We start from the raw sequence: 27972 nt of genomic DNA on the forward strand, positions 1-27972 counted from the left end.
TTATAATCCGAATTTTACAGCTATATCTCTGTCGCTTACAAAAGCATTCAACCTAACATGATTATGTAGACCTTAGCTTCAACATATATTTTGAGTCTTTCCATTTGTATGTGGTTCCCACCGCCACCAGCCATCATCTAAGCCCCTGGAATTCCACAGTCTGTGGATGCCAATGAGGTCATGCGAAGTGTAATGCCTATATTAGTTAGGGTTAGTCTGGAATATCCTCCAAAGCGGTTCTCCTACTTTCACTCTTGTCCCCCGAGATCTGGTTTTCTAAAGTAAATTTGTTTTCCTGAGTGTAACCATTTAAAAATGCAAAGTAATTCAAAATGTTTGCCTAAGTCTCTGACATCATCTCTACCTCTCTTTTTTATTTTTTAATCTTTAAAATTTTTTTCAATTACAGTTACATTCAGTATTATTTTGTATTGGTTTCAGGTGTACAGCACAGTGGTTGGACAATCATATACTCCACAAGTGGCCCCCCGATATTATCGGTACTCATCCCTACGTCTCACCTTGCTCGCTACAGTTTGACCGCACAGGCCATTTGGTTGTTGTTTTGGATAAGGTGGGTTTTCTCTGGTTTCAACACCTCTGTATTCTACTAGCAACTCTTTCCCCAGATGTTTGCCTTAATGTCTCCTTCTCATTTTGTATGACTTTGTATAAATATCAATTCTTGGCTAGGTACCCCTCAATCAATCTAAAGTACCTTTCTACTATCCATCTCTCTTACATTACCTTGTTTCATTTCTTCAAGACACTTCTCAACAGCTAACATTATCTTAATTGCTTATTTGTTCATTATCTGAGGACCATTCCCTGCCAGACACAACTAGACAGTAAGTTAATGTTCTCTGCTTGCAGTCCTAAAGCCTAATGGGTAGTAGATGTTTAACCAATTAATAGTTGAAGAATGAGTGGCTGACTTTCCCAGGGCATGGTGCACAAAACTCCTTCTTCCTCCCTCCTTCCACCTCAAACAAACAAACAAATGAACAAACAAAACAAGCAAAACAATCAAATAACCTGAGAAAGAAGCACCAAATTAACAATTCCACAAAAGGCCACCTCGCATTCCAATTTCAACTCAGCAAATATACCCAGGGAGGTTTTCCTGAAATCTTATGTCTCTCCAACTGTGATCCCTGACCGACACTGCCTATACAGCACTATATAGCAGCCTAGAGGTTTCAGAGGCTGCCCATTCTCAAGGCTGAGACTGTCCAGAACCCTGCTTTCTGGAACCCACTAACCTTCGGCCAGAAAATAGGAAAGAAGGCCACTTAAAAGGGAATCTAATAATGTTTCCTGTGTGCCAGATTAGACTCATTTCAAGAACTTTACATATATGAGCTTACAATGACTCTGTAAATTCTGTGCTGTCATTATAACCAACTGCAGATGTGGAACCAGAGACATGGAGAGGTGAAACGGCTCATCTGAAACATTACACAGTCATTTCCTGAGTTGGGATTTGAACGTAAGATGATTAGCTTCATGTTTAGAACCATCATTACAAGTAATACTTGGAAGGTGGGCACTAGGCATAATTAGGCCTAGAAGTGACAGAAATATATTTGAAAACTTCTTGGATTACACACAGAAGAACATCCTCTTACGAATCAAAAATCAAATGTCAAGCTCTTTTCTCTCAATTTGTGAATAATTTTATCTATATTTGTTAAAAGTTAAATTTAATTAAAACCAAATTCCAAAGGGGGAAATTTTTTTTCTTGGTATCTAGTGTTATTTGAAAGAGAAATCAGGACGTAATTCTTTGTCCTCTGAAATCTTGTGCCCTGCTTGCTGTGCCTATTTGCTTTATTTAGTAACTTGTGGTATAGCATTAGGTAAGTCATATCACCTTACAATGCCTTTCTTCTGGGCCAGTGAAGCACCCAGACGGAGACCCCAAGTTCCAGACTCAGACCAGTGACTTTGCAACTACTACCTCTGTGACCTTGGACAAGGTTGACATTACTTCACCAAGCTGATTTCCCCATCTTCATGGTTAATACCCAACACAGAAGGCTGTAGTGAGGATTAGTAAGACAAAATATATAAATTGTTTGACATATAGTTGATGCTTGATATTTTTATTGTGACTATTAGAATATATAAAATTAATTTTGTCTTAGAAAACAGGTCCTGCCTTCAGCAGACTTATTAACAGACATAGATTAGGTAGTTTTTCAGATTCCTCATTTATTCAGTATTACTTGGGGACCTCCCATGCACAAAGTGTCTTAAGACAAGTATGTTTCAGTAGACCAACACATGTTGCACATATATACCTATATTAAGAACTAGAAAGTGATACAGTGAGTGGCAGTCATGAAAATTCAGAGAGAGAAATTGCTTTCACCTTCAAATGATGGGGTAGAGAGTAGAGAAAGAGCCTTTGAGCCATACCTTAAGGGATACCACTAATGAGTAATTTTTCTCTGTGTAGACAACAGGATAAAATAAGTAGTTTTTCCTCTGTGGTATGTTTCATCACTTTGCACCACTTTTTAACAATTAAATTGCTATTAGATTGTAATTTCTGTTTCTGTCTCCTTATTGTGCACTGCTGGGTGGCAGAGGCTATCTTCCCACTGCTGAATTCTCCAGCACCCGATTAAAGGATTTACTGTAATCACGAGAGAAATTACAGGAGAGCTGGTCGGGTTTTAGGGTGAGTCCAGCCTTGAGTGTGGCTCTAGAGTCCGACGGATTTTAACTTCAGGATGTGCCTCTTAGCTAGAGAAAGTGACTTTTAGGGTTGACAGATAGAAAACAGGACACCCCGCTAGATTTGAGTTTCAGATAAACACCCAGTACTTTTTTGGAATAAGTATGCCCCATGGAATCATTATGACAGGCTTGTAACAAAATGTTATCCCTTTTCAGAAATATCTTATTTAACTGGGCACCCAGAAATTTTACTTGCTAAATATGGCAAACCTGACTTCTCTCTTACCTGTTACTTGGAAATGGACATGAAGACAGTACCTTATTAAAATAATCTACACCATGAACCTCGCTCACAATAAACCCTAATTCCCCTTCCAAATCAGGAAACTTTAGTAAAAGATCTATGTCACACCTCCTGGGACAGTGGCCCTTGGTACACCTCCAATATGGTTACCCTTAATAAATGGCTCTCCAACGAGTGCGGAAAAGGTTCAGCAGAACTGTGAACAAAGTTGCAAACTGCTTTGAGTAATTTGCAAATTTGCCTCCAGAGTAGTAATACAACGGTTTGAACCACCAAGCAGAAAAAACATTCTTACAAGAAAAGGGTTGGTCGTTCTTCTGCGCATGCGCACAAGAACTCCGTCGTCTCCGCCCCTCGGAGTCACGTGGGGGAGGAGCGACTGGGTCGGGCCTCTTGACCCAGGACCCAAACTCGCGCAGGGATGGAGCCGGAAGAGGGGACCCCTCTGTGGCGACTGCAGAAGCTTCCAGCTGAACTGGCCCCGCCGGTGAGGAGGGCGCGAGCGGCCGCAGCGTGGGGTAGGGTCTTCGGGGCCGCTGGGCCTGCGGGTCTGGCCGGCGCAGACGCGACACCTTCGCTGGGCCCGCCTCGCAGCCGAGGAAAGGGCGGGTAAGGGGCGTGACTTCAGGGGGTGGGGATCGGCCCCTGCTACTCCTGGACAGCTGTGGAGGCTGAGTTTTGGGGCGCCACCTCCGCGCCCCGGCGTGGAGTTGCCCCTCAAGCGGCTTTGAGCGCAGACTACACTGGGCCGCGCTGCACCCTGGTCGGGTGGGGCGGTCCGCTCCTTCGCTTCCATGGGACCCAGTGACCCTGGGCTGGGGAGCCGGGCTGCCACGTTGTGTCTGCAGGCCTCGCTCCTGGAGCCGGTGGTTTGCAGCTGCTCACCTACCTCTCATTCATTCATTCATTCATTCAGCACTTAGTCCTGAGGGATGATTAGGAATCAGGCAGGCTAGCGGGGAGAGAATGTTTCAGACAGAGAAATTGGCAGCTGCAGAGCCTAGAAGAAGAATGCCACCCCCCACCCTTGAAGACCTGCGGTCATTCTTAGAGGCCGCAATTCAGAGTGAGAAGCAGAGGAGGGAGAAGCTAGACACGGGAGCAGAAGCCGGCCCGGCCGCTGCGCGTAGTTTCACTACCAAAGGCACTTGCATTTCGAAGTATTGTTTTTGGTAGCAAAATTTTAGTGAGTTTGAAAGATGAAAGAAATGTGGAGACGGTAAGTACATAAAAAGGTGTCTTAACTGGGAACTGTGAAGGGAAGAAAACCCAATGGTTGCTGTAATAGGAAAATCTGACTGAGGGGTGTTCTTTTTTCCCCCCTGGACGCTTCAAGCAAAAAAAAAACAAAACAAAAACCTTAATGCACCAAGTATTTGACCTGAGGGAAGTTTGCCAACCTATGAGAGAAAGCAATGTATGCATCATGGAGTTTGAGCATTAGTTTTGAGAGCTGTGACTCTGTTTGCACACTGAGTTCAGACTACGGACTGACACTGGGTATTGGAATTAATATGTTACCGTGTTTACTTACATTGTCGGTGTCCCTCAACAACTCAGGCTTTATGAAGTCTTACTTGAACACGTCCTCTTGCCTCCGGTCTCTCTCTTACTCAGAACTCCCTTAGGGTAGATACTTCTTTTATATCCCCAATTCTTGAGAGTTGTGTCTTGCTCAGGGTGGTTATTAAATCAGTGTTTGCTGAGGGGAGGAATCGATGAATGTACCTAAAGTCAGCTTTATCATTGGGGCAGTCCTTTGGATCCCCAGCTTTGGTAGACTGGCCTTCAGTATCAATGTCAGGCAGCTTTGCAAAAGCCCCAGTTCTGTTCCATTCGCTGTGAGTGAAGGGTGGGCGTCGGCGCTTAGCCTACAAAATGTGATAGATAGCTTTGTGATAGGTAGGTTTTATACGTTCCCAATTTTGGCCCTCCTTTCCCCTCTGTTCCATTTACAATGGGGAAAATGGTGGGGAGGTGGATAAAAGGGAATTAACTTTCTTAATTTCTACCAGGACCAAGAAAAACCATCTTAACTCTTTTCTGATTTTATAAATGAACACGTTCGTATAGTGCATGCATGAGACATCTTTTGGAAGCTGGGTCACCAGTTGCCCATCTCCATTCTGCTATGTGTGGTGTTAAAGAGAAGGTGTTGTTGCTTAAAAGGAAGTGGAATGTGACCCAGGGGGAAAGAGTTGAAAAAGTTGCTGCTAAAATGCATTTCCAAGTTAATTGGGTTGAACTTCACTTCTTACAAGACAACTATCCCTTGGAAAAGTGTAGCATGTTAATCATTTGCCTAGAATGGTGCAGTCATGGTAGGTACTCAGTTAATATATATTAAAGGCATGGAACATAGTTCGAGGGGGAGGAGCAGGAGGAGTAAACAGTGATAATTAATAATAATAATAATAAGTAGAATGATAACAAAGGCTAGCAATGTTTAAGTGCCTTGTATAAGCCAGCGATGCGCCAAGTGACTTGCATGTATTATTTAATCCTTACAACAGTATTATGAGGGTATTGATATTATTCTCATTTTACACATGGGGAAAAAGAGGCATAGAACTTTTGCATAGTTTTTTTTTTAAGATTTTATTTATTTATTTATCTTTAGAGGGGAAGGAGAGAGGGAGAGAAACATCAATGTATGGTTGCCTTTTGTGCGTCCCCTGCTGGGAACTGGCCTGCAGGGAACTGGCCTGCAACCCAGGCATGTGCCCTAACTGGGAATTGACCTGTGATCCTCTGGTTCGAAGGCTCGCTCTCAATCCACTGAGTACACCAGCTAGGGTAGAACTTTTGCATAGTTTGACAAAACTAGTTAAATAGTGGAACTGGGATTCAGGTTAGCCAGTTTCATTCTAAAATCCAGTCTTAATTACTATGTTCAATTATGTATGCTAGGATTTCCATTGCTGATATTAAGGTAGGATAGTGAAAAAGGAATGTAAACAAAGGAAAAGAAAGGTGACGAGGGCTTTCTTGGAATGGACCAAAGGAAGTGAGTATGAATGTTGTGATAAATGGAGGCGGGGGAGAATCTGCAGTACAGACTGTGTTACTGGTATAAACAGGAATTCCAAGATGCAACTTTTACACTCACATCTTCCTTTTGGTAATGTTGAAAAGACAACAGTGTATCTATATAATTTTTTAGCTTCTGAACATGGAAAAATGATAGAACTTTACAAAAGTGAAGTTTTAACTTTTAATTAATAAAAATATCAAAATTAGTTGCATTTCAACTTCAGCTGCTCTTTCAGATAATGTGAGCTTGTCGCCACAACACTTGTTTGCTACAAGGGAGATAAATCTGTTTTATAATTTTATTCATAATACATTTCTTTCTTTTTCCTCTCCAGCTTCTTCACAAAATAGTTGATGGCATTTGTGGCCGAATTTACCCTCTCTACCAGGATTATCAGAGTGTGTGGGATTCCACAGAATGGATGCGTGTTCTAGAAGATACTACCAAATTTTTCAAAGCTGTAGTTGGTAAAAATTTATCTGATGAAGAGGTAACTTCACTGTAAATTTCTATATGTTATAATAAATTATTGGTATTCAGAGTTTTTATTAGGTTGGTCACTAGGGCACTTATAATACAAGAGCCGTCATTAGTAAATATCTACTAAGAAAAACCTAATTATTGTAATTAGAAAATCTGATTTTTGAAGTCTGGGTTTTTGTAGTTTTGATTTTGGTTGTTTGTATTTTTTAACTTGTGTAACCTTTAAATGATATAGAAGAAACCCAAAATTTAAATAGTTGACACCTATATTCCCATTACCACAGTTAAACAGTTATTAACATTTTGCTTTATGTATTTCAGTTTTGTGTGTTTGTTCTAGAAGCAAGGCATTACAAATATACCTAAACGCCACCTAGGTGTGGTGCCCTCCCCCTAGAGATCAGCACTGTGAAGTCGGTGTGCGTGTTTTGGGTTCTGTGTTGTATGAATGTTTGTACTGTTTACAATGATTTGAGCCATTTCAGTGTGTAACTTATAAATGATAACATGTATCCACTTGTAATTTTTAATGTAACATTGTTTTAGATTCATAAATATTGATAAATGTAGATCTAGTTTATATATTTTAGCTCCATGTAGTATTTGATGGTAGGAATTAGGAGAAATTAGGAGGACTACTTTCGTTCCTGTCCTCCTCCTGATGAACAGTGAGGGCATGGCCTCTTTCGTTATGTGGACAGGGCTGCTACATTTTATATGTGTCTCCTTGTACCCCAGAGGGCCGAGATAGGCGTCTTGAAGTGAAATTGCAGGAGTGAAATTGCAGGGTCCTGGGGGATCCTTCCATTGAATTGCATTTGTAGTATTTCTTGCCTTGAAGGCTGCATTGAGATATTACTATAGCTATTCCATCTTTTTTTCAGTGGTCCCCGGAAGTATTCACTTTCGTACTCTTCATCAGTCAGCCCTTGACTTTTACTTTTTCTTTGGCAAAAAATTTGTTTAAACCTTTACTTTGCTGGTTATGTATTCTCATCTTGTTCTTTTCATAGTGACAGAAGTATTTTTTCCCTCACTTACTACCATTTTAAACAGTATGTTAAAGGGGAGTAGAGCTGTGTGTTTACATTTGATACAGAAAAGCCCTTTCACTTATTTCATAACCATTTTTATTTTTATAGATATCTCAGCAATTGAATGAGTTGAACTCATTTCATCAGGAAGCTGTCATGAAATGCTTAAAAAGTAGAAAAGATGAAATTAAGCAGGCTTTGTTAGGAGAAATAGTTGATATTTCCTCTGCACAACTGCAGGATTTTGATTGGCAGCTAAAGGTGAGGATCTATTCATGAGTGTTCTTATTTCAGTGTTTAAATAGAAATATTTATTCTTGATAATATTATACATGTAAAATTTCTGTTATTTTGAGAATACAATGTCCCATAAAGATATCAAAGTTAATTAAAACTATCTTTTGTATTAACTAGGTAATCAGTATACTACAAATATTCAAACAGTGTTTGAATGATAAGTTTAATTAACTGAGGTTGTAAATCATAAGATGTTATAAACAGTGGAGCCATATGTATGTATTTAACAAATATTTTTGGCTAGAACTTTCTAGACTTCATAGTCTTCCTAAGATTGGTGAATACGATTCTACCTCCAGGGAAACATCTATAGTGTGTGTTTGAAAATAGAATTTAAAAACATTTTTAAAGGAGGGTCTGGTTAGCAGAGTTCATAAAGAACAGGCTTTATATCTGAGACCCATTGGATATAGATGTACTTCCCAGTCATAAGGCTGCTCTAGCTGTGGGCTTCTGTTGACTGGTTGTCTTTCTTTCCTAGCCTGTGTTTTCTCTTCTCCTCACTCTTTTTCTCTTCTTCAGATGTGTGCTGGTTTGGCATGGGTTTAATTTTTTTATTTCTTCTACCTTTCCCTGTACTTGACAGCAAACAGGAGTAGTTTGTTAAATGTATTGTTCGTAGGTTCTGATGCATACTTAATGTAGTCCTGTTTAGCATTTATTAATTACTGTTTTTCTCATTTTAAATAGCTTGCACTTTCCAGCGACAAGATTGCTACATTACAGATGCCACTTCTAAACCTTCATCTTGACATAAAAGAAAATGGTGAAGTCAAACCATATTCTATTGAAATGAGTAAAGAAGAGCTGCAAAATCTCATAAATTCCTTGGAAGCAGCTAATAAGGTATTTGTTTTGATTTTTTTGTGTGGTTTAAAATGCTTAAGCTTTGACTGTTACCATTACAGCCATGTAAGAAACACTCATAGTTTACTTTTAATATTTCTTTCCTTTCTGATATTTTATGTCAAGCACAAAAAATGCTTTGTTATGTTCTACTTCTTTAGATTTAGACATTAAATTAATTATAACTTGTAATTTTAATTACTTGTTTTGAGCATAGTTTATCAAGTGTTAATTTTTGAAAGAGTAATAGGGCTGTTCTGACTGCTAGGTTTGTTTGGCTCCAGTGTACATTAATGATTTTAGTTAATTATGAAGTGTTTTTCTGCTTAAAAAATAGAATAGTCTTGAAAAAAAGAGTGTCTTATTTAACTAGACAAATAGAAAATTGCTTTAACTACAAGAGACAAAATATACCTTGAAGTTATGACAAAATCAGGTTGAGATAAGATAAAATTAATGAATGACTAAAAAACTTTACATTTACAGAGGAGTGGCTGAATAACAGTAGTCATTACTAGTGCTTAATTAATAAGAAACATCATATTTGAACAGTAGAAACCGCTGCTATGAGGAAGAAGCAAAAACAGTCATCTCTGTTATGTATGTTCCATTCATTGTTGCTCAGCATTTTCTGTAGTGATCGAGTCTCAGGGATTAGTTTTTCTCACCCGTCTCTTGCTAACCAATCTCCTTGGCTCTGACCCTTTTAAACCCTGGTCTTCTTTAGCTTCCCTCCATACTCTGCGGTTGCTCAGCCATTTTGGTGCCTCCACGACTGGTCCACACGCCCCGTCGCTGGATTGGTGCTGGCTCGCCTCGGGTGGGGCTCAGTGTCTGATATGTGTGGTGAAGCCTGGTATAAATGTGAAATGGTTCTGAACCATGGATCCTCGCAGGCATGTGCCCTAAGTTACTGGGTGGTACACTTGTTATCAGTTCTCCAGGCACTTTAGAGATTCCACAGCATTCCATTCAACAGATATTGGCATCATTCTGGTAGAAACTGATTTTCCCCTTTCCCCTTTGTTTTTAAGGTCATCCTGCAGTTGAAATAACTGAAAATGGTGAATACCAACATTATCAGATTGTGCTGCTGCAACTGCTATCAGATCGAATACTGTGTGTTCAGAAAACCTGCAATGTGCGATATGCCAGGCTGAGAAAGCAGCCGTACTGAGATTACAAAGATTAAAATTTATCTACTTTCCGAAAGAACAGGAAATTACATGGTCGACAGGAAATACGTAAAAAATTAAAGATAAAAAACTACAATAGCAGTGTATATTTTCATAATGACTGTTCTGCTTCACTTACTAAATATTTGAGAGATCTTTATAAGTATAGAGTTTTATTGAAAACTAAAAATAGGCTCTAAAGTAATATAAATATACAAAGCACAAATAAACGTGAATCTTGCTGAAAGAAGTATGTGAATATGAAGGATGTGTATTATGGATATATATGACTAGTTTGTGATATTTTTGAAAAATAAGGAATGTATAAGCTGCATGTGTAACTCAGGAGATTCCATATCTTAGTAGTATTTCAAAGGAAAGATTAGAAAATGTAAAAATTCTTAGAGAAAAGCTCTTCAGACATGAATAAGAAAAAATAAATCTGTGAACAGTTTTGAGTTTATGAATTCTAGAAACAAATCTTATACTAAATCATAGGAAAAATGCAATAACACTGCTACTTTTTATTTCTGGTTGGGAGAATTATGAACTTATAAAAACAGTATATGTCATTGTATAATGTATATGTTACTATTAAAATATACTAAGATTATATATATATCGATTTTTTTAATAAACTCAATGTTGAATTTAACAGTTTTGGATGCTTATTGGCAAACATTATTTTTAATTTTAGTCAAGTTTAGAGATAAGCATTCTGCACAAATAAAAAGTACACTTATATTGCTTTATTTCAAATAATTTTCTACATAACTCAGTGATGTATAATTAATTGGTACCTGCTGTTTGCAAGCTTTGTAGCTCATTAGAGCATCAGACCATTACATGAAGTGTCTAGAGCAGTTGTTACTGTTCTCATATAGATGAGGATGGGCTTAGAGAGGTTAGTACATTCCGGAAGGTGATCCAGATGGTGCCCTCAAAATGTGCCTGTAGACTGAGGCCAGCCCAGGACTTCATTATAGGTCAAACAGATGAGGAGCTGGTGTTGAAAGCAGTATACTGCTTTCTTCACTGGGAAATTGTGCGTATGGAAAAAAAACATTGGCTGAACTAAACAGTGTGCTTATGGAGGTATTGATTTCTCTCCTTGTATAGGTTCCTTGTGTCATGATGGACCAGTAGCAGCACTGAGTAATGCTGATACAGGGCCCTTCTGAATTTCAGCCTTCTGTACAGTACTTCCTCTGAGAAGGAAAAAGTCTTCTTCTTAGTCCCCTCTCACTGTATTAGCATATTTAAACACTTTATTGAAATCTGACTGATATACTATAAAGTGCACATATTTGAAGTTTACAATCTGATACATTTTGATATACCCGTATGTACACGCAGGAAAACGATACCTCAATCAAGGTGGTGAGCATATCAGTCGCTCCTGAAAATGTCTTCTTATTCCTTTGTAAATTCTGCTCCTGTGCCCACCCCCTCTGCCCCAGATAACCACTGATTTGCTTCCTGCCACAAAACATTCTGATTTGTTCACATTTTCAAGAGTTATTAAATGGGATCATACAGTATGTACTTTTTTCTTTTTTTGTGATCTGGCTCCTTTGAGCATTATTTTGAGTTCCTATTGTTACACATAACAATAGTTCAATCCCTGGTATTGTTGAGAAGTTTTCTGTCGTAGAATTCTACCATGGTTTGTTTATCTACCTATTAATAGATACTTTGGTTTTTTAAATTTTTGGCTAGTATGGTACACTGAATGCTACACACTTCTTGTGTCTGTCTTTATATGGACATATGCTTTCCTATGAATAATACTGAGGTGCGAAATGGCTGGATCATATGGTAGGTTTATGTTTATCTGTTCAAGAAGCTGCCATATTTTTCCAAAGTGATCTCACCATTTTACATTCCATTCCACAGTCTATCAGAGTTCCTCCTCCACTTCCCTACCAGCACTTGGTACAGTCAGTCTTCCTCATTTCAGCTGTTCTAATAGGTGTATGTGTTGTGGTTTTAATAAGGACTAACGATACTGAGCATCTTTTCAGGTGCTTGCTTGCCATCTGTGTATCTTTGGTGAAGTGTCTGTTAAGATCTGTTGTCTATTATTAAATTAGATTGTTTTCTTACTGAGTTTTGGACTTTTTTAAAAAAAGATTTTATTTATCTTTAGAGGGGAAGGGAAGGAGAGACGGAGAGACGGAGAGAAATATATTGATGTATGGTTGCTTCTCATGGGTCTCCTACCGGGAACTGGCCTGCAACCCAGGCGTGTGCCCTGACTGGGAATCGAACCTCGATCATCTGGTTTGCAGGCCCGCGCTCAATCCACTGAGCTACACCAGCCAGGGCAAGTTTTGGACATTCTTTATGTAACCTGGATACAGTCATTGTCATATATATGTCTTGTATTTTTTCCAATCTGTAGCTTGTCTTTTTCTGTAAATACACTGTATTTTTTTAGGGAAGTTTTAGATTTACAGAAGTACTGAGTGCACAGTACAGAGAGAGCCTGTATAGTACATGTGCAGTTTCCCAGATTACTCATGTCTTATATTAGTGTGGCACATGTATTGATGCCTTAATATCAATATATTGTTTTAAACTAAATTTCGTAGTTTGTTCAGACTTGCTAAGTTTTTACCTAATGTCCCTTTTCTGTTCTGGAATTCCATATCATACTTAGTTGTCAGGTCTCCTTTGCTGTGATGGTTTCCCACACTTCCCTTGTTTTTAACGACCTTGGCAGTTTGGGGGAGTGTCTGGGAGATGTTTTTTAAGACGCTCCTCTATTGGAATGTAAGGTTTTCCTCATGTTTAGATTGGGGTCATGGGTTTGGGGGAGGAAGGTCACATAGGTGAAGTGCCAGTTACATTACATCAGGTCAAGAGTCCATACTATTAATGGGATTTGTGATGACGTTGACTTTAATCACTTGGCAGAGGTAGTGTTTGATAGGTTTTTTCACTATAAAGTTACTCTGATTTCTCCTTTTCCTATCCCGTACTCTCTGGAAGGAGGTCGCTCTGTGTAGCCTGTGCGTAAGGAATGGACATTGTGCTCCCCTCCTTGAAGCGAGTATCTACATGAATATAAGTCTGGAATTCTGCGCAGATTTGTCTCATCTGTCCTAGTTATTGATTTATTTAATCATTTATTTTTATAGTATGGACTCATGGATATTTTATGCTTTAGGTTGTAATCCAGTAGTAATTTTATTACTCAAAATTGTTTTACCTTGGATCATTGGGAGCGCTCTCAGTTGGCTTCTCAGTTGGTTTCACACTTTGACGTGGTGCTGTCAGTGGGGAGTGGGTTTTATTTATTTACTTTTGTATCATTTCCTTAAAAATTTGGCCTTACAAGATGCTTCAAGCTCATTTTGTTAATTTTCTGTCCAGTCTGAGGATCAGCCATTTCTCCAAGATACCCTGGTTCATTTTACCGAAGAATGGTATTAGATGCCAAGCTAGGTGTGCTCAGTGCTATTGGGACATTGTTTTTCGAAGGCCCTCTCAGCTGACAGAATCAAAATTGTGTATGCATAAACTACCCTGTGGGCACACACACATCTATAAATACTTGTTTATATAACCGTCTATGTTAAACTACGCATGAGTTCATCCTGATGTCTCCAACTCAACTCCATTACCGCACAATCATTCTAGTCTGCTCTCCTCTGTGATCTGTAAATTGGAGTTCCAGCAGTGAGAAACCTCACTCCCACCACCCACCACCGATTTTCTCAGTCCTTCCATTCCAGTATATCTGCAGCAGTATCTGACTTATTACTGTACCCCATGGGACTGACAACTTTACCTTCTAGGAGGGATTTATGTGCATTTCCCTTTCGCTTTTACAGACTGCACTCATTTTCAAAGTTCCTTAGCTCAGCACTTTTTCCCTCCACTCCCTTCAGTGAGGTGGTTTTATGTATTTGTAATACAGTTGTTTTTTTTCCACAGTATGTGCTCCTTGCTGGGCTGCCTTTTTAAGTGATTTTTAAATTTGCGCACATTAAGCTTCACTCTGTGTGGAACAGTGCTGAGTCTGACGGGTGCCTAATGCCCTGTATCCACTGTGTGGAATAGTTCAATACCCGAAAAGTCACCTGTGCTTTACCTGTTCATCCCTTTACAGCTTCCTCTGAACCCCAGACCGCCAGCGATTTTAAAAAAAATGTCCAAATAGCTCTGCCTTTTCCAGAATGTCATATAATTGGGATCCTACAGTATGTACTTTTTAAACTGGCTTCTTGCACTTAGCAATATGCATCTAAGTTTTTGCATGTTTTTTTGTGGCCTGGTAACTCATTTACTTTTTTATCTCTAAGTAAAATTCCATTGTATAGATGTCCCGAAGTTCATGTGTCCATTCACGTATTGAAAGACATCAAGTTGTCACTTCATATCAATTATGAATAAAGCTGCTGTGAACGCTGACTGGCAGGGTTTACGTGGACACGTTTTCAAATCAACTGAGTAATACTTAGTGTGATTGCTGGATCACACTGCATGATAAGTTTAGTTTTGTAAGAAACGGCCAAACTTTTGAAGTTGCTGTCCTACTTTGCATTTCTTTTTTTTAAATTGTGGCAAAACCCCTCTTGGGACACCTAACATGAATTCTACTCTCTTAATAAACCTTTCGTATTCAGTACACTATTAACTATGCACACTACTGCACCGCAGATGTCCTGGACTTTCTCGTCTCGTGTCACTGGAAGTCTGCGCTTCGCACAGCAGCTCTTCCTTTCCCAGTCCCTAGCCACCGACACTCACCATTCTGCTCTCTGCTCCAGGAGTTTGGCTACTTGTCAGCAGAGTCATGCGGTATTTTTCCATCTGTAGCTAGCTCATTCCACTTACCGTGATGTCCTCAAGGGCCGTTTGTGGTTTACCGCAGTGGTTTTCATTCCATGTTTTGTAAGGGGCAGACTGGCGTGCTGCAAGTGTTTTTAAAGCATTCAATTCCTGACCAGTCAGGGGGACTTTTCTCTTGGATTATCAAATACAAACAATGAAACAGCTGACACAATAATAGCCACTGGGTGTGAAAATTAGACCTATTTTTTGTCAGATCAGCGACATATTTTTTGGTGTGCTGCAGAATTTTAGTACTTAGTTTATGTGTGTCATGGGATGGAAAAGGTTGAAGATCACTGATCTTACGTGGTAGGGTTTCCTTCGTTAGGACTGAATAGTACGCCATTGTATGTACGTACATTTCCTGTATCTGTTAATCGATCAATGGCATTTCAGTTCCCACTTCTCAGCTGTAATGAGCATGGGTGTGCAAATATCTCTTCATGGTCCTGTTTTAAATTCTTTTGGATAGATACTTGGAAGCAGGACTGTTGGACTATATGGTAGCTCTCTTTTTTACATTTCTGAGGGATCTCTATACTGTGTTCCACATTGACCACACCATTGTACATTCCCATCAACAGTGCGTAAGGGTTTCGATTTCTCCACATCCTTGGCAGACAACACAGATATGCACCTACCTTATGTTAGCTTCTTATTATCTGTAATCCTTACAACAACCCTGAAACATGCTACAAACATGTTTGTTCTTTTTCTAATCTAAATAAAACTGATGGCCGTTTATTTCTCCAACTGTGTAACATGGTCTTTCAGAGACAGCGACTGGTGGAGGACGTCTCTAAAACCCCTGGCAACTCCGCGCAGGCCAGAGGTCGGCTGAGAGAGTGCAGATTCCCAGTTTTCCCTCTGCATGGGTGTTAGTCCTCCTTCCACTGGAGTTCTGACTCTCACTGAAAGGCTAGTGTATACTAACAGCCAGTTAATAGAGCTTCCCACGTTCACAACCAATTAAACAAGTTTCACACCTTTAATCTGTTGATTATTTTATTGTCAACATAGTTCTGAAGGGAGAGGATGAGTTTAGAGGTTGGAAGTTTTGAAACTATTATAGAACGACTGACGAATAGGCCAACTCATATTTGCAGTGAAGATTTTAAAAGAAATTTGACATAATGCACCTCACAAATGGATCCTATTAAAGTCTGTTTTAGGCCTCATTTTTTCTAATATATAAATTCCACATGTTGAAATGTTTGGAAGGTGTGTTGTTTAAAATTATATATATATATTACATATTACATTTGTAATATATATTACAAATGTATATATATTTTTTAATGTCAGAGTGGTACAGAAATAAGCTCCTGGAAAAATGCTGGTATTTTCCCCAATTGTTGACCAATACTGCAGAGAATTTCTTCCAAAGAAAAGGGATTTTGCTTTGTACTAAATTTTACAATAAAAGCTCTCAAATGATAGATTCATAATTTTAAACATTTTAGATTATAAAAAGATATGTCTGAACTCTCGCATGTTTTTAAACATAGTACAAAGTAAGCTTTTTATATGTAGGCATTTTTAATAAAAAAGTTTTATTTGTGTTTTAGGAATAAACAAGCTAACAGAAATAGTACATATTTACAGCAGTAACTACATTTTAGAAGCTGCGCAACGGCTTGGTAGGTGTAGCTGATGGCTTTTGACATCAGCCTTCAAATGTGTTTCTTTCTTTCATTCGCTGCAACATTGAAAATCTAGTGCAAAGTACATTGAACAGCAACTAATTTTATCGCAAAGCCACATCATTAACACAGCTATTGAGTGAAATACAGTCCTGTGACTGCTAGGGCATCTGTGAGTCCTGAAATTGAGGGCACAAGGGTGTCTCGTGTCCATACCTGATTGCATGTGAGTTGATTTTATTTTACAAGAATATGCGATCACTCAATGAATGATTAAGAGTAGAAAAAAAGACCATGACGGGTAAAAGGAATCAGAGGATGACGAACAGTTTCTTAATCATGGATTCACTGCTTAGGGGAAAATCTATTTCTTCTTTCATGTGTATAAATCACAGTCTGCAAGATTCATGGATTTGGTCCACAGATAGTTTTTGAGATAGCAAAGACATAACATCACATACTTGAGGCACATAAAGAGAAATTAATGAAACAGCTGGAATATTTTAATCAAATCCCTAACAGAAAGGGTACACTCAAGCACACTTTATGAAAGTTTGATTTCAAATGTAAAAAGCAGGTACAGAAAACCACAAGTTTCATTAGACAGAACAGCAGTTTCAATCAGAAAATGCAGCATATATTAATACAAAATAGGAACTTGAATTATAAAAGTAAGGAGTCCACCTTTCTTGACATCTGTTGAACCTGTCTCATTTTATTAAAATTTCTATAGGTTTCCAGAAATACTTATTTTTGCCATTTAACTTTATTTTGGGTTTGGTAGATATACAAAAGTATCTGCTTGTGTAAGAAAGCAAATGCTTATGTCAAAAAAGCAAAAAGAACATTAAAATCTTGTGATTTATGTTTCTTTGTCACAAAAGGAGTCCTACCTGCTGAGAAGTAAGGAGGGGAAGGAGTTGCCAAGAACAGTAATACTATCCAGATGGGAATGAGCTAAATTGTGTTTGGCAGGAGGGTGACTAGACAATTCAGCAAATTGACTAGTGGAGTTTTAAAAACACAAGGAATAAAACACGGAACATTTTCTAATGTATTTGGTGAGTTTAGCATAACGGAGTTGGAGAGGCAACGGAAGGTATGAATTTCTCTCTGTGTATATGTAGCACCTGCTTTCGAAAGCCCCAGCTATTGAGTACAGGGTGATGTGAGTTAAATAGCAGGAGAGATTGATTTGGAAAGCTTAGCTGGGTTTTGGATGGGATCAAGTTACAGGTGAGGTGGCAGCCAAAGAGGTGTTCCATTGCGGGCAGGATAGTAATTCACCCATTCTTTCGCCTAATGAGTCCTGCACTCCCAAACCTCCAGCATCCCTGTGTGAAGATCTTTGCCCCAGGTCTCCTTGGGTGAAGTTAAAGGAGTGAAATAATTATTCAGACATGATGGATAGCCCAGAGAATTTTTCAAGCAAGCCACCCTAACCCAGATGCATTTCTCTCAAAAACAATTTTATTTGTATTTACATAGTAAAGTTTCCCATGTACATTTCCATGGATGTTGTAAATGACCGACAACACTGTTTCACTTTAGCCATTAGTTTCCAGTCACAATGGCACAAAATGCTGCCTGGTGGTCAAAAATCAAAAGCTTGTTTTGAAGATGTCAAAAACTTCTTGGTCCTTGTAAACATTGATATCATTTGGGATTTCCAGAAACTCATGAAATCTAATGACTTTGTAATAATGCCACATGGTACTTTTATATTGGAAGGGTTACCAGTCCTCTCTAAAATAAGAAGTTGAGCCGCACGGCCAATGCATGTGTGTGTATTTAATCAGGAGCATTCCTTCCTTAGAAGGGCAGTGGACATTCTGAATGTGAAATGTTACTTGTATGTATAATTCTGTTTTCTATGATGCTGCAGTGAGTTAGAATAATCAAGGGTCTTCCTAAAACATGTCTAAGGAGTATTGTTGCAAAATATAAATTATTTCAAGTTTTATCCAGTGAGTATTTAAACAGATGTAGGAAACAGATTAATATGAGGTGATTAGCTTTAAAAAAGTAAACACTGCAATTCGATGTATTTGACAGGGCTATCAAGTAGAAAAATATGTTATCTAGTAAAAGTTTGGTGGTTGGTTGCCACTCTGAGGTAAGGCTTGCGAATGATAGATTTCTTATGCTAGTGTGTAAATAATGTAACAGGGGAACAGGAAAGTTAACAACTGAAAGGGGTTGGGGAGAAAAGGTATTTTTCTGTGAATCTGTGTATGCAGTCTTGAGGGTCAGTGATGAATGTTAAGAATTGCCCCTTCCTCTTAGATAGTTCTAAACCTTCCATTTATTTCTCAGCAGAAATAAAATCTGGTGTGCAGTGCTTTCTGGGAGTATTCTTTGAATTTTCAAGTCCCAATTATGCAGTGTAGCCTCAGCTTTAAGCATGAACAGCCACAAGTCTGGATTTAAAAGGTGTGTAATAAGGCAAATTTAGGTAAATGGAGGATCAATGAAACTTTAAAAAATTTATTTTCTTTTTTTCATAAAGGAAAAGCAGTAGTAATTAGCATAGAAATTTCAGTTCTGTTGGAACTGGTAGAATCTAGAATGGTGGTATTAGGATTCCGTTCACTTAGTGATAAGCAATGGAAAAAAAAATCTCAGTAACCACTTTTTGCACAGACCCCAACCGGGTTCAGTGCAACCTTGCCTGCATTTTTAATATCCGTTTAGAGATTTGTAGGCATAGGTTCTATAGAGCTAAAATAACACGGAGCGAGTGTGCAGGGAACACCTGCCTCACAAAGTATAATCCGTAATGCTGAAGTATTGCCTGTTAGAGAAATGTGGATGCAGTTACCAATGTGGGTGGTTTAATCAGCCTTCTCAGACCTACCATGGACAGAACAATAGCTGTGCTGGGCAATACAAGAGAATGAGGAAGTGGGGCACTTACCCATAAGGACCTTGTACTTTACGTAGGGAGGAAGAACATCTATTTGCAGGAGTGCTGGGAAATGCACAAAGAAAATACCTATTATTATTGGATGAAGAGCTTGCAAGAATTGAGGGAGGGCTAGTGGGAGAGTGAACAGATGAGGGAAGGCTGCTCATGGTTAGCTTTTGGGAGGATGTTGGCCTGATTCGTAATCCACCGTGGGGAAGGGCATGGGAAGAGGAACATCTGGACAGTGGGAATAAAATGTAAAACTTTGAGCACGGCAACAAGAACAATGTGAGACGATGTGTGGTTATTGCAGTGGCAGGTGGGGAAAACTTGAGGATTAGCTTGCCTGATGGCTGAGTAAGGGGAATATGGAGAAAGAAGGTGAGCATGAGTGGTGGTGAAGACTGAGCTCAGACTTCTTTGAGATTTCATAGGGAGCCAAGACATTCCTTTCTCCAAGGTGTTAGTATTAATGTATTTATATTTCTCATATCCTCCAGGTGTGGGGATTATGAGCTCATTATTAGTGTGAGTATAAAATTTATTAAGCAAATGGACAATTTTGAGAGTGAAAATCGACTCTATTGATAATTACACACTGGGACTGTCTTTCTGTTTTGGAAAAGCTGGGTCCTGTGCTCCCCAACAATGATGTTATTCCAAAAGAATTGGGGCATACTCCGGGCTATTAGTGGTTGTATTAGTGTCCTCAAGGGGGGACTGAAAGGGTTTAGTGTGGCAGCTGGGGGAAGGGTGGAGGAGAGGGGTACAAGAATGAAACTATTGGGCATACATAGTAGCTAGCTGTTGGGAGTGAAAATCCTTCTTTCCTCATACTTTCCACTCATTTTTGAACTAACCCAAACCTGGATCATCAAGGCAAAAAGAACACAAGACCGTGATGGGTCCAGGACTGGGGAGGGTCATTGAAGGGGATTGCAGTTCTGCTTGGGTGTTACTTAGAAGTTGGCTTTTCCATTCATGACGGGTATTTCTTGGCTTTTTCTGACCAGCTGACACCTTTGAGAGATCTACAAACAGAGGCCATACTGATTCATGTTCTCTGAGATTCTCCAATGCTCTCACAGGGAAATACTGTACTGTAGATTATTACTAAAGCCATAAAATAACTTTTTGCCACTTGCCTTCCATTTTAACTTCTTGTTCTATTTACCTTTTAAAGGAATATGAAAAAGCAGTGAACTTGATTCACTTGACAATCTGATGGCCCACTCCCAAAGACATTCCACAAGAAACATCACCGAATTCTGGGGCCACGGTACTTCTGCATCTTTCTGGGGATCTCCTTCCTCAGTGGGAAAAAAAACCCTTTGAAACTTAGTGCCGGGAGGGAACTTGGAACTCCTCTGATGGGATGCCCAAAGTCGCACTGCTGGGCATCCAGCAGTAAAGGTCAGGTCACGCACTCTGAATTCCAAGGGTGTTGTCTGTCCCGCTATAATGTCCCTCTTCCCTACCAAGCAACTTGTTGATTGTTCATGTTTAAAGTTCGGCTGCACATTGCCTGGTGTATGTGTGGAGAACTCTCTGTTCTCTAAGTATAGAAATGCTATCTAGAGGAAAAATGTTCTATACATTTTATAGGGGCAATTTAGTTTACATTAAGACCTGTTAATGTCTGCTAGGAAATCAAGGGGGATTATGTAAGGTGATGCAGAGAGGTGAGAATCTGTAATAGGAGTAAGCTACAGAAAAGATGAAGAGGGTCAAGTTCCTAGAGGGTAGTCTGTAACGAATGGTGTGCTCAGTGAATGATAAGCCATTCTGAGAGGACTAATAATAGATCTTTAAATGGTATGCAATTAAGGCTGAAGGAGGGTGTAAATAATTGAGTTTGATGAAAAAGAATTGATAGTGTATGAATTCACCATATTACAACTATGTAATGTAAAGAGATGGTATTTTCAAACATTGGCGTAGATAATATAAATTTTCCTAGGCTTGAGCTAATAATTTTTATTTCCACATTAGTCTGAATTATACTGGGAAAGAGAATGTTTATGTAAACACATGTGCTCTTCAAATAAGGGATGGAAAAGCAGAAAAGAAAAGTAACAAAACAGTTCAGAGGTGACTACAAGTTACCTTTTAAAGACAATTGGAATAGGAATTTGGGGACGTTATTAAAATTTATTATTTTTTGCAGATTCAACTGAAGATGTGCAGTATTAAGTTCACAAAACCTGAAGCTTTCAGCTATTCATGGACAAATAGCTTATGAGATTTGAAATGAGAAGAAAAGTACTGTATTTTTCAGACCATAACATGCACATAGGTTCTAGAGGAGGAAAATAGGAAAAAAATTTTGAGGCAAAAAATGTGGTAAAATATTTAATAACATAAATAACATAATATTTCACCGGTATAAATGTAAACAGAACTCAATAGCAGCATTAACAACCATTATTCCTCCCAAATTTATGTGGGTGGGGAGTGTGTCTTATAGTCTGAAAAATACAGTAAAAGAACCAATTTAATTGGGTTAAGGCATGAGGCGGGATGGTTACATGGAGCTGGAAGGAATGAACACAAGAGAGGTAATCTATTTTACACAGCAACCCCACAAAATGCATACACATATCATATTTTCATAAGTTGCACTTATAAAAATGATATTGGGGGGTGTTCCCCCTTCCTCATTTCTCTTCCAAAGGAAATCCAGGGAGAAGCAGGAGCCAGATAGCAATACTGCTTCCTCTTATTGGGTCTTCAGCTTCCTCCTGGGGCTGTTTTAAGCTACTGAATCTGTGACCCTGTATACCTAAGGCAAATGCAAATGTATCAAGTTATTTGGCCTGACTTTTATTGATTTATTTTTTCTATTGTCTGCAGAGGAAATGCAGGTAGAGTTGTTGAGTGGAATGGTTTTCTTCCCCAGCTCGGTGAGAAATACAACACCTACTTTTCCCACATTTCATTCCTACCGAAGCCTTTGCGATGAGTGCTGGCTGGATGCGTGAGGCATCGAGGGGCAGTCAGGGATGGCAGTGAGCCCCTTGGTGTACCAAGGAGTTTTTGATTAGGGAAAACAAAGCAACTGTTAGATGTCTTGAGTTCAAATAAGGAAGTTCTTGCTACTGGAGAACTAAAAACACACTACAAACTCTTTCCCTTCCAGGAACTTAATGTTTTCTGGTTCACAACTCTTCTATTAAGAAAGCGTTCCTGTTCGAATGTCTGCTTTTGCGTTGCAACCTCTAACAATGAATTCTCTTTTGGTGTGGTTGATGTCAGGTAATTAGATAAAGCAGGATTAAAGTAAAAAAGCATAATGTATTTTGAACCTAGAAATTGATTAGTTTCAACAGAGCATTTTTCGTGTTCAGTGGATGGCGGATCCTGGTTGGCACATTTTAGAACCCGAATGTCTCACAGTGATGGCTCCCTGCACCCTCCTGGTGTTTTAAAATGCTGGCGCAAAAAGCCCTGTCTTGCCAAGTTCTTACCTCGAAGAAAGAATGTGGGCAGTCTGAGGTATTACTAAGAAACAACCAATCTGAGTCCCTGCTTGCTTGGATATTATGAATTTCTGTGGACACTGTCACCCTCTCTGGGACTGCCAGGCTGCATGGAAACACGTCTTGTGGCATAATATCCCACCATTCTGATTTTCTTTTTTCCGGAATACCAGGACTTGGGAGAAATATATTTGAGAGTATTTAATTATTAAATTCTCTTTTAACTACCATATATCAAACATACCTTGGGCCCCCCAATTGAAAAACACTTGTTTCAATTCCCAGTATTTCTCTTTACCTTTAAAAAGGGTGACATGGCTACCTCTGGGTCTTTCAGAAATGAATCAGCCAGCTGGTGTTATCAATGTCATTTGCTATCTCTTCCTTTTCTCCTTCCCATTATTTGGACATTTGACTGTTGACCCCAATCAAACCCAAACACCCACTTCTATTCTTATTAAAAGCTCTAGGACACATTGTAGAAGGAAAAAAGTTAGAAGCTAAAGCCATTGGTGCAAATGAAGCTTTGAATTACCTGTGGATTTTCATCATCTCTTCCATTCCTTACCCCCCCCCCCCCCCCCGCGAAAAGCACATAATTTGGTATCCAAGTGTATAAATAGCCGCGAATGACATAAAAATACGTCCACTTTTTAGGACACATTTCCAAGAGCAGCTCACTGCCGTTTCTGTCTCTGCTGGCGTGCTGCTCCTGAGCCCCGGGGGCCCGCGGTGTCCTCAGCAGTTACTGTCCCTGTCCGTGGGGTTGGGGTGTGAGGCAGTGACCACAGACACCTGGCAGAGTTACACAGGTGCACACAGGAAATGGCAGAGAGAGCGCAAGAGCGAAACAGATTCTGGGTTGGGTCCAAATCACTCGTCATGTCACTTCATGAATAAAAGCAAGTGCCTTAGAAGCTTACATTATTTACAATGCTCAGATAGTTCAAATGTCCACCCAAAGCTGAGGACCACCACGCAACAGGGAACAGTTCAATGAAATATGTACAGAATTTACAAGGAAGTTTATATGATATTCTACATTCCGTTACCAAGTTTACCTCCATGTCTATTTGTTTGCTTTCAGAAACTGAGATAGTTTTGTATATCTGTCCTCCTCATCCCAGTAACTGCTAATGGACCAACAGGAACAAATGCTCGCTCGCACATACCCTTTTCTTCCTTCTGGGATATATGATCACACTTTGTTTAGGAAAAAAAGTTGTGGCATATCACCCTTTGGTAAGATACTATTCAAAATTGTCCATATAAGAAATCTTGGAGATCATTTCCTTTTAGCATTATAAATATCTTTTTCTTTGTTTAACATGGCAAATTTTAACCAAGCTCCTTTTTAAAAATGAATATTTATAAAGTAGTCATTGATTTTAGGAGGAAAACCTATCTTGGATCAAACCAAGCTTTATTCTCTGCACCACATTTTTCTCTTGGCACTTTCAAGATCCTTCATTGATCGTAATACACAATAAAGATCGTATGTATGAAAACACAGAACATTTAGTCAGCAGAATTACCAACCAGTCTGCTGTTTCTATTTGGCAATATAGAGGGTGGAGGCAATAATCTTGGGTAATTCAAGCCAAAAATATGTCTTTACCTGGATCTTTGCTTCACAAAGCTGAAAAGTGTAATAATACACACATCGCCCCTGATATTTTAAGCCAAAGAACATGAGTGGGAGAAACATGAGTGTGTAGTCGTTACTGTCGAGTGAAAGACGGGGTTTATGTTGGATCTCACAGGTTAAGTTCATGACACAGTATATGTCACAGTTTACCAACTGTGAACTTGGAGTCCCCAGGCCATGACTAGAGCATAAGAGGGTCCATGCAGTTTTCAGCCTCTGCTGCCACTTCAGTGATGACGGAGATTATGGCTATTTTCATGGCAGAAAGAAAATAACCAAAGAGTTAAACAGTAAACCTCTATTGTGTCTGTCTTGATCTGAATCTTTCAGGAATAGGGGCTGGTTCAAGGGCGCCTAAGAATGTCTAACGAGTCTCATGTGTCAAGTACATCATTTTGGACAAAACAAGGGGGAGAGGCAGAGAGGAGGGGTTTTTCCTCATTCACTTTTCAGCCTGGAAGAAGAGTGGGGGGGGGCCCAAGGCGGGGAGCATGTGTTTAGGAGGCAGCCAGAAGAAAGACGTGGGGATTAGAGGGCATTCACCAGGCGGCTTCTCAGTTTTTATGGCCGCCATCACCTCTGAAAGCAGGTGAGCTATTGAACAGCATGGCGGGGTGGTGGTCGTCACCCCTGTAACGTCCAGGAGGGCATACAGTGACGCCGTTTTGTGCCTGATGGAATACTCAGGCTTACGAATTTTACATTTCACAAAGGTTAAGATAGAAGAATTCCAAATGTTCTTTTTCTCCCTTAAAGATACATCTAAATTACAAGCATAAAATTCTTTAGACTTTTAAGGCAAGATAAAAATAATACGAAAATTTGAATTACCTCAATCTTTTCCAAGAAGAATGATCTAAACAGATAAATAAAGAAAAATTGTTTTGTTAAGGAACATAGTGTACAGATACGTTCTGTCTGATGTAGCATTTCATCCTTAAAAGCTTTTTAAAGTGTTTTGACATCAGAATGATTCATTTCTGGTAAGCATTAGCCAAAAGTCTCCCTTTCTGTGTTTAAAGTAGATGGCTACGCAGTGGTTCCTGGGTGGTCACTGGGAATACCAGTCACCGGTCTGCTCACTTTCCACCCCATTGTGAAATACCCTGTTGGGGCCTTTTACAATGGCACAGTGTCTCACCCTGCCAAGGGACTGCTCCGTGTCAAAGTGGGTCACTTCATCCCCAGAAGCTAAAGATTTCCTCAACCCGGAACTGCGATCATGCAATCAAAACCTAAATGAAAATTATGTTTTTCTTATTAAATCATTTCTATTAATCTTTTATGAAATCATTGAGATAGTTTTCCCAGTTAAAGTAGAGTTTTTATATTTTTACTAATGTGTGTTATCTGTTAGCCTTAACCATTCATTATATTCTGGGATAATCTTTTCCTCTTGCTTTCTAAAAGGGTATCTTATCACTTTCTCTCTACCTGAGCTAATCAGTAAGTATTCAGCCTTATCTTTCAATTAAAGCTACAATTTCAAGTAGCTGATGTTATCATAAACATGGACCCTGATCACAGCCTTAGGGAGAAAGCCAGAGTGTCCCTATTATTACCTCAACCCTATTTCATATCCAAGAAGTAGGTCCCAATCACCTCCGTAGCTGGTTGGTCAACTTAGGGTTTCACTCAGCCTTGCAAATGAACATGTAGAATTCTTTAACGCTCAAGCTAAAACAAACACACAAAGCAATGGGACTTTAATGACACAAAATGGGATGGATCTCATCTGCAGCTGGTTAGATATATTTAGAATTGTGTTTTGGGCGACTGAGAGATGGCCCTTCTCTGACGACTATGACCAAAGTTATCTGTGGACGGAGATCAAGGCAGCGCAATGATGATGGGGGTTCATGAGTGTAGACAGGGTCTTTACTTCAGGGGCTGGTGTAAATGTTTAAAGGCCCAGTGAGCTTGTCATAGTGGCTGTTTTCTGTGGTTTTGCTCTTTTCAGATTTCCTTTAAAATAAAGATCTGGCCTCAGAGAAGTATGACACCGAAATGGGTGTATGTGCGTTTCCTGAAACAACCGCTTCCTATTTTGGAATGCAGAGCTCAGAGAGCAGAGCCGTGAGGCGCTAGCCGAGGCCCGTCCAGCTGGCCTGTCACCATTAGGCCCTGCTCTCTGGAAGGCTAAGAAATACATACTATTTGACTGAAGATTTGGCAGTTCAGGTAACTGCCCAGGCACCCTGTTCACAGCACATAAGTCTCGCCTTCCTCATGGAAAGGGCAACATTTTTCTCAAGCAAAAATTGCTCCTGATTCCCATCTTCGAAGCCCTCTTCTCCCAGCCCCCTTCCTCTCACCCTCTCTGGAGCAGGAACCAGGGAAACGCGAGGACATGGTTTCGGGGCACAGCGTCGGGGGACTGCAGGCGGACGAAGGAGATCAGGGCGGCTCGTTTGAAATAGTTCAAAGGAAAAAAGTCATCACTCCCCATACTCTTATTCTCAAGAAGAAAAGAAAAATGTCCTCCATGGTTATCGGGTTGGATTCTAATGTGAGAATAAATCAGCCTGGAATTCTGAGAAAGAAGTGTTCTTCCAAATACTCAGTTTCATGGAGAGGCGAAGCTGGTGGACAGGGTTGCATAACCTCCGCCAGCCCTTGCCAGTCCCTCCCTCCTCTTCCACGGAGACCCCCTTCTGCTTTCGAGAACTGGGGGCACTTGGGAGTGGAGGGGAGTCTTCCTTGCTCTTCTAGGCTCCTTTTTGTTTTCTTCCTGGAAATCTGTAACTTGTCAATGGCTTTTTTTTTTTCCTTCTGAGATCCTGGAAATTGAGTTGTTTTTTGGCAGTATGAGATTGTTACAGTTTACCAGGAAGCGGTTTGCACTGAGAGCTGAGTCCTCTTTTCATTCTTCATTAACAACGAAATTACTAAAATCTGGGGCAACTATCAAGAGGAGGGACTGCTCAAGAGGGGTTATCTAACTTCTGTGTGTGTGTGTGTGTGTGTGTGTGTTTGTAAACATGGCAATTAACAAAGCTCTGAAAGAGCTGATAACCTGGACCACTGTAGACTGGGAAAAAATAGTTTTCTTTTAAGTAAACATGGTGCAGTACTAAAATTGATATGCAAGACCTAAAACCGATTAGATGGCTGAATCTCTTACCTCAAAAAGCACAGCTGTATCGCTGCTGGGGACCTGTGGGGTTAAAAACCAAAAGAAGAACAAGAAAGTAGTCGTTTCTGAACCATTCGGACAACCTTAGTGTACATAGTAAAGCCAATAAACGACGTTGAAAAGAGAAAAGGTGATGGGGAAAAACATTCGGGACCACTTGTCTATGGAATTCACATCAGTCAAGTCGGGGATCTTGACCTTGAGCTGCGAGGCGCGCCGGCGGATGCGCCCCTTGTTGTGCGCGCCGTGCCGCTCGAGCGCGCGCCCGTAGGCCTCGCGGCTGCTCATGGGCTTGCGGTACTGGATGCTGGCGCTGTCGTACGAGTACATGGTGGTCTTGGGGTCGCTCACCCCTGTGAGCACTTCCGAGCCGCTCGTCTCGTTCCTGATTTCCAGGGTGCTGAGGAGAATGTTGCCGTGGGCGTCGACCTGATAGGGAAAAGACAGGCTCAGGCACA

The 27972-nt window shown here is 39.8% G+C and overlaps 2 protein-coding genes across 2 annotated transcripts in view; one reads left to right on the forward strand and one right to left on the reverse strand.

The window, feature by feature from the left end:
- The first annotated feature begins 3343 nt into the window (after positions 1-3343).
- COMMD8 (COMM domain containing 8) lies at positions 3344-10276 on the forward strand. The gene is made up of 5 exons (XM_037034176.1): positions 3344-3476; positions 6358-6513; positions 7649-7801; positions 8528-8683; positions 9718-10276. Exons 1-5 carry the CDS (start codon positions 3411-3413, stop codon positions 9736-9738), a joined length of 552 nt encoding a protein of 183 aa, XP_036890071.1. The 5' UTR covers positions 3344-3410; the 3' UTR covers positions 9739-10276.
- A 17156-nt stretch (positions 10277-27432) lies between these two features.
- The window catches only part of GABRB1 (gamma-aminobutyric acid type A receptor subunit beta1), a 327784-nt gene continuing 327244 nt past the window's right edge, over positions 27433-27972 (reverse strand). Inside the window, exon 9 of the mRNA XM_037034178.1 lies at positions 27433-27943. Coding sequence (XP_036890073.1) covers positions 27599-27943 — 345 coding nt within the window. The 3' untranslated portion in view covers positions 27433-27598. The remainder of the gene's footprint in view (positions 27944-27972) is intronic.

Source organism: Sturnira hondurensis, unplaced genomic scaffold (assembly GCF_014824575.4).
Source record: "Sturnira hondurensis isolate 20B ecotype Veracruz unplaced genomic scaffold, ASM1482457v3 Scaffold0022017, whole genome shotgun sequence".
Classification (NCBI taxonomy): Eukaryota; Metazoa; Chordata; class Mammalia; order Chiroptera; family Phyllostomidae; genus Sturnira; species Sturnira hondurensis.

Excerpts from the sequence above, each read along its gene's own strand:
- COMMD8 (XM_037034176.1), top strand. The coding sequence starts at position 3,411 with ATGGAGCCGGAAGAGGGGACCCCTCTGTGGCGACTGCAGAAGCTTCCA. Across the intron at positions 6,514-7,648 it reads AAAATTTATCTGATGAAGAG|ATATCTCAGCAATTGAATGA; the intron begins GTAACTTCACTG and ends TTATTTTTATAG. Across the intron at positions 8,684-9,717 it reads CCTTGGAAGCAGCTAATAAG|GTCATCCTGCAGTTGAAATA; the intron begins GTATTTGTTTTG and ends TTTGTTTTTAAG.